The sequence below is a fragment of the Melanaphis sacchari genome, unplaced genomic scaffold (assembly GCF_002803265.2).
Source record: "Melanaphis sacchari strain LSU unplaced genomic scaffold, SCAv2.0 Contig19_pilon_pilon, whole genome shotgun sequence".
In the NCBI taxonomy this organism is placed as follows: Eukaryota; Metazoa; Arthropoda; class Insecta; order Hemiptera; family Aphididae; genus Melanaphis; species Melanaphis sacchari.
In genome coordinates, this window is record NW_020270975.1 from 2,368,972 (window position 1) to 2,376,781 (window position 7,810).

The following is a 7,810-nucleotide window of genomic DNA, read 5'->3' on the forward strand; positions in this document are numbered from 1 at the left end:
TAATATTATTCGATTCTGATTAAAAGTGCTTATTAAATTTGTTGTTTATTATTTATTTTTACTTTCAAAAAACACAATTTTAAGGCTGTACAAAAAGTGGTTGTCAACTCCTTCTATATACCTATAGAATAGATCACTATAGATAGATAGATAAAAATTTAAACGTAAATGACAGATTATTTTTCTAATTTCCCAGTTATTGTTTTGTATTAGGATACCTATATTATTCAAACTGAGAAATAACGGAGGTAAACGTATAGAACATTTTTTTTTTTTTAAACAATACGTCAATCATTTCAGGGTAAGTTGAGTGCTCTGTCGAGGTACGAACAAAACGAAACGAATGCTCCCCAAGGCCATAATACACTGCGAAAACTCAGTGTAATACAATAAAATTTCTCTGTATTATATTATGTTGTTCACAGTGAACGATTCTGTTTTCTTGTTCAGTTATATCTTTGAAGTTATAACTTCCGATGGGTTTTTTTAAATCTTTATTATAAAAGTACTGATCTCAAACCTTGCTGCAGTGTAAAACATTCAAGTTGGTTATATAATTTAGATTTTATATCATATATATTATTGTATTATAAATACAACTCAATTTACAGCACTTCGTGGAAGATTAAAAACAGCGCCCAGCGGTGGGATGAAAATCGATAGACGGTTAATTAGAAAATAAACTTTATATAACAGGTACAATATAATATTATGTACCTGCCTGTACTATATAGTTGGATAAAATATAATATATTATATAAATCGTCGAAAACAGTCAAGGCGCGTGTAATAATAAGTGACGTAACGCACGGATTGTATACACTATTCGTATTGTCGCTCCTAAACATAATAAGAGTAGTACTGAAGGGATGATAATATAATATCGGATAAAAGTTTTTTCACTTTTCTTTTAACCGACTACTGCGTGTACTACACAATAATACTATTATATACGAATATAATGGTTATTATACGAATACACGAACGAGGTGGCAAGCGACGTAGGTATACGACTTCGATATAGAGGGAAGTGCTGAAAGCACCCATACCCGACTTACTGAAATTATAATAATTATATCGTAATAACAATACAGTCGCCCGGGCGGGCGGGGATCAAGTCTAAAGAAAAAAATCGTATTCGTTCCGGGTCAACCCTGCTTCAATAATACATACCTATATGGAGTTCGGCCTGCCCAGTACGAACACTCACACAATGCCGAATAGCGTATTACTAAACGTGAAAACTGCGTTGCCGGTCAGGTGTATTTGTAGGTAATAACACGTAGGGTATAATATAACTGTCGTAATACTGTTCTCGTAATCACTTATACATGGATATATCTAATATATCTACCGCTGTTAGAGGTACATGTACGATGTATTGGGCACGCACAAGCGATGTTCTAAATTATGCATTATACACATATATATATATATACAGTAGAAGCCGCTTATTAGAAACACTTTGGGACCAAAGTGAAATGTGTCAATTAACCGATTGTTTCTAATAAGCGATTTGTTAAATTTGTACTATGAAAAAAAAAAAAAAAAAAAATACGCGGAAAATTTATTTATGTATTTATTTAACTATGTATATGTATATTACGATTTTCGTATTTAAAATATTTATCTTACTAATTACTATATTACATATTAAAAATATTTATCTTACTAATTACTATATTACACATTTAAAATATTTATCTTACTAAATTATTTAAAATATTTATTGATTGTAGTTTGTTTTTTTTCCTCAAGTAACTCCATAACCATATTTTCATATGAATAATGCTGCTCAAAACCTATTTCATCCGCACGGTGCTGAACAGCTCTCCTGAGGACACTTAAAGCTTCTACAATTTCCTTATTTGATGGCGGTGCCAGGGGTGTCTCGCTGTTTTCTTCTTCATCGTCAGTATTGGTCCGTTCAATTGTTTGAGGATTCATTACCGCATTACAAATCTCTTCTTCTGTTTGAATCTCTGCCACATCGAGGTGTGAGTCCACATCAACCCAATCGCCATAAACTTCATCCGAGAGATCGACTGGTTTTTCAGGCAAACTATGTTCGTGTTCGTCGTCTGTTTTGTCGTCTGTTTTGTCATCTGTTTTGAATCCACCGTGACGAAAACAATTTCGAATTGTCTTCATACTTACTTTATTCCATGCTTCTTTTGCTAGATGAATAGCATCAAGAATGGTTATTTTTTTTGCTATATCGTTAGCTTGCAAGGAACAAGATGCATCGTGTAGACCATTATCAATCATTGCAAGAACTTTTCCCCTTATTGCTGATCTGTAATAAGCTTTGAAGGTGCGTATGATACCTTGGTCGCATGGTTGAATGATCGAAGTAGTATTTGCCGGTAAGAAAATAACTTTTATGTGTCTTAAGTTTATGCAGTCAATGATATGAGCTGGACAATTATCAATGAGTAATAAAATGTTCCGATTGAGCTCTTTATCCCAATTGATCAGCCAATCTTTGAAAATTGCTGCAGTCATCCAAGCGTTTTTGTTTGCCTTGTAATCTACTGGTAATGTTTTCACTCCCTTAAAACACCGTGGGTTCTGACTCTTACCTATTACCATCAATTTTCGTTTTTCCCCGTTCATGCTGACACAACATATAATTGTGAGTCGCTCTTTGCTCGTTTTTGCCCCTTTGGCTTTGTCAAGTTTGAGTGCGTATATGTGCTCAGGTAGAGCTCTAAAATAAAGCCCGGTTTCGTCGGCATTGAAAATATCAGAGGGGGAGTACTGGGATAGCAAATCGGTCCAATGAGTTTTAAACCACGATTGTGCCGCACTAAAATCGGCTTCCCCTTGCTCTCCATGTGTTTTAATGAAGCTGATGTTCTCCCTTTTCTTCCAACGTTGAAACCATCCTTCCGTCGCAACAAAATCGTCTTTCCCCATTTTCTTTGCCAGGTCTTCTGCTTTTTGGCGTAAAAGTGGACCATTAATACGGGCATCTTTTTTCCTTACTTGTAAGAACCATTCCTTTAACGCTTTGTCTACAACTTCTTCTTTTCCTGCTCTTTTTCTTTTCCGACTATCACATTCATTGACCATTATTGCGCGTTCAATATTCGAACGGTTTTTTAAAATTCTATTTAATGTGCAATGAGAAACGTTTAAACGAGCTGCGGCATCACGTAAACTAATTTTTGGAAGCACGTCGTATGATTTTAATAAATCGCACTTCTGTTTAGCACTTAAATCTTGGCGTTTAGACATTTTTAGATTTAGATTTTAGATTTTTAGAATACAAACGAAATAACGAAACACTAATCACCTTTACGTACACACGCCGAAGTTGAACTAAAGATACGTATAGAAAAGTGCTCATCGTATAGGACGTAAGATAAAGTACCGTCCATATATAAACGTAACGACAGCAAAGATAAGATTAAATTACATATATTGGTTATCGCACGGATAACCGGTGTATATTATGTCAACTGACCTTCATCTAATTGTTTCAAATAACCGATGTAATGTTTCAATAATCCGATTTATTTTAAATGATCTAATATACGGGCGATCCGTCCCGGTACATTTTGTTTCAATAACGCGATTGTATCAATAATCCGTGTTTCTAATAAGCGGCTTCTACTGTATATATATATATATATATATATATATATATAGTGCGATGTGTGACGGGGTGGTTTATCTAGACTTCTGTACATGTTAATATCATTATTACGCACAATATACTCGTATACCCAAACAGTGGAAAACTTTTATTGTAGTGATGATAAATATTTACGGAGGCGCCGTCGCGGCGTCGTCGTAGTATTTGCTGGCCCGACAGCAACAACAGCAACACCGGCAGCCGATTCGACTCGAACTGGGTCACGGATCAATAAACTGCACGTGCAAGTTTACCAGCGAGTACCCTCCGCGCCACACGCCGCCGCGATCGCGGGACATGCAGACGCCGATTCCGCGCATGCACCGTCGACGCGCGCGCCCGCGCTTTCGCCGCGACCTACCCCCCCCCCCCCCCCCCCCCCACCCCACCGCCCCCACCCGAAAGTCACACACACACACACACACCCTGTCAGTCTTTCCCCGTCGCGAGATGTTTTACCGCCACCGCAAACTCGTCGAGTACACGCCAAGCGAGCATGACGACGTTTTTGGGGGTAATAATATTTTGTGACTATATTATTTATAACCGATTTTATAATAGGTTAGTATACCTATAGTATACACGTACACACGCCGTAGGCAAACGCTCGCTGGTCAGACGGTATAGGCGTGATATAAAATATATTAGACAATATATTAATATAAATAATTACGTACGCACGCGTTATTCTCGCGCCCGGCGCAAACGTATACATCATTATAATATACGACCGCACATATATATCGTATAAGACGTATCGCCATACGTCTTATCGGCGTGGAAACCTGCAGAAGGGGCGTTTGTCATCGGTTAATATGCCTCCATCGTTACAGCGCTTGATGCGCGAAACTGGGTTCCCTCTGCAGCAGCACGACTCACATCAATCAACTTCTTGAGTTTTAGTTTTAACAGCGACGTTAGTTTTATTATATTTCGAAAATTGTATTTCGTGTACGCGTATATAAGCTATATATAGGCACGATAATTATTATAAGCACACAGCGCGTATATACAATAGACTTAAAAAGTTTTCTACGAAGCACAACCTATTTGATTTTCAAAGGTGATCAAGGGAAGGTGACTTACGATTTTGAATTCGTGTACAAGATGTTATATTTACGTTAAAAATCTGGGAAATTATAAAGCCAACAGATTTCAAAGAAATTACTCTGAATATATATATATCTTAACGGATAAGTGAAAACGTTTGATCTCACAAATAACCAATTTAAACTTGCAAACACTTACAAGTGACTAACTAATTATAGACTAAACTTAAGTTAAAAATTTTGAATTTGCGTGGCATAACTTCACAGACGTAATATAATTATAAATACAAGCTATATATACTGTTGTATACAAAAACCCACTGTCATTTCCATTAAGTTTCCTCTCAAAATTAGCACGCAGTACATTTAATAAAATTTAATCGGGTATACTTACACAAATATTGCATTTAACTAAAATGTATCTAAATTACAGCAACTGGAATACGGATTTCAATAAATGGCGCAAATAGTTGTTTTTTATTTTTTTTTTAATTTCCCAACAAAAAATTTAACTCCGATCAGAATCAATTTTAATACTATCTAATGATATACTGCATTATATAAATAGTACACAATATGTCATATGATTTAAATGTCAAAAATTTTTTATTTTGCTTTTACACAAAGGTATACTTTATTGCGGAGTTGTGTCGACTCAATTTTTTTATTTATAAAATGTTGACATGTTCTTTGAATTCTTTGGTCTCTGGTGTATGAATATGAAATTTTTGACAAACAGTTCGCTGTAATCATGAATTTTTAACGTTTAGACATATTATTATACGTACACAAAAACGGTAGGGCGTAGGAAAACAATGAAATAATTACTGTATACATGATATGACAGTACACTTTGTAAAACTGTAAATACTTAAAGATAATAAAGCCACTTCATAATTCTTGAAATACGAGTCAGTACGTTGAAATATTCTACAATACTTAGTACGAAATCGAAAACACGGACTGCAAATAACTTCGACAACAAAAATCAGTACAAAATATCGGCAGATTTGTTATTGCAACGTTCAGTGGCTAATTTTTTTTTCATTAGTAACCCCTATTATAATAATATACGTTCAATTTACTAGAATGCGATTATTATGGACGATAGTATAGGTAGTATATTTTCCTCTAATTGACGTTTTTATCATTAAAAAATAGGCGAAAAATCTTTTTTTAAATCTAATAAACGCGTTGTGTACCACTATACCGCATATTATATAGGTACCTCGACATTTAACTGAGTATATTATAGGTACTAGTATTGCCATTTACCAATATACCTACGTGCGATAATACACACCAAACACGAATTCCACATAATATTATATTACACACATTTGAGCTTTAAACTCGCACGCATCGTATTGTTTTACTACATTATTTTCGCATACATTTATAGATAATATATTATAATTCGTGCAGCGTTATGTATATATACATAAATAATAATATATATGTTATATATATTATATGCTGCGGATGGCGGTAGCGGTAGCGACACGTAAAGTGAATATAACGTTAATATATATATATATATATATATATATATATATATATATATAGTGTGTGTGTGTGATTACGAATCCCGGAGAAATCGGGTCAACCGTAAGGCCGTTTTTATATTTTTTCGGGGCCGGTAGGGGGAAATCGACCGACCGGATCGCGTGCGGGGCACGGGGAGGAGAGAGAGCAGTCTATTTTCTTTTTGTTCCGATTTACACGCGGCGGCGACGTCCTGGAATTCGGATTATCTATTTAGTTATATTATTGTTTTTCACGATAGATATACGATATTGTAATGAGACGAATAATATACGCATAATATCACATCGTTGTCGTTTTCCTGTACATAGCTCTAACTGGTATGATACATTTTTAGTTCTTTTGAAGGTTTTTTTTTTTTTATCAATTTTTTATCAATTTTTTAGACTAATTACCGTATCTCTGTATTATTTCGCGATCGCATGTCACAGTCTGCCTCGCAAACGAATTATTATTTGTTTTGCATTTTTGTTTTCACCCGCGCTCATCGTCATTATACACATTATTATAGTTTATACAGTAATAATGATTAATACCAATGATAACAACCACAATGATGATATATATTATTTATATTATTATAATAATGTACGCTCCGGCCGTCCACTGACACATACACGCATACATGTATATGTATATATTATTATGGCGTGTGCGTATATTTACGAACCACGTTAACGTCGGAAGTTTGACCTACATTCACGTCGTACGACGGATTTTGCTATATATGTGTGTATTATATTATATGTACAATGTACAATACTTATTATATATACATTATTTATAGGTAATCTATCATACATGATAAACTATTGTGTAACATATATATGTATTTATATTTATTTACGCCTCCATTGTTTATGTGTATTATTTACTCTTCATAATAAATATGTACGATATCGTGAATTTATTATGTTACCGGATCGACTTCCTGGATATCACGATGATTTATTATAGGATTACGAATTTGACTTCTGCGGCAGCGTTGTATATTATTATCATGGAATATGGCCTATGGATTTAATACGGTAGGTATATAGATTAAAACGTACGCACATTGAGAACCCGAATTGCTCGTCGGAAAATGTTCTGATAGCTTTTTTTTTCACTTGTGTCGCCTTCGAATAACCTGCAACCCGTAATTCGAGTATTATACAATAACGAATGGTTTTTCTAAATTTTCCTATTAAAACATTACATTATTCCACTATAGGTATTCACTACTTGACAAAAGATACACTAACGTGTATCATGTTTTAGTACACAACAAAATAATGGGTATAGTATCAGCAATCAATCTCTTTTCTATGAAGAAAATATATAGAAAAAACTATTTCTTGGCTTCTAAACATAGTCGAATGATTATATATAAAATATTTATATATTATAAGTTTCCCACACTTAAAATCAAAAATCTTATAAAATCAGTAAAGCCCAATAAATTTCTTTCAAATATTTAGAATTTTAACTTATAAAATAGGTACTTCAACTGTAATTTTCAGAAAGGTGATTCGAATAATTTCAACCGTACAATAACTCAGAATATACGAATTTATGTAGGACACACTTTTTATAT

At 34.2% G+C, this 7,810-nt stretch overlaps 1 protein-coding gene across 1 annotated transcript; it reads right to left on the reverse strand.

The window, feature by feature from the left end:
- Window positions 1-1,490: 1,490 nt before the first annotated feature.
- On the reverse strand, window positions 1,491-3,240 carry LOC112592927 (tigger transposable element-derived protein 6-like). Its single transcript, XM_025337089.1, has 2 exons — window positions 1,763-3,240; window positions 1,491-1,530 (listed from the first exon to the last, which is right to left on the reverse strand). The coding sequence occupies exons 1-2, from the start codon at window positions 3,238-3,240 to the stop codon at window positions 1,491-1,493; spliced, it is 1,518 nt and encodes a 505-aa protein (XP_025192874.1).
- Between the last annotated feature and the right edge of the window lie 4,570 nt (window positions 3,241-7,810).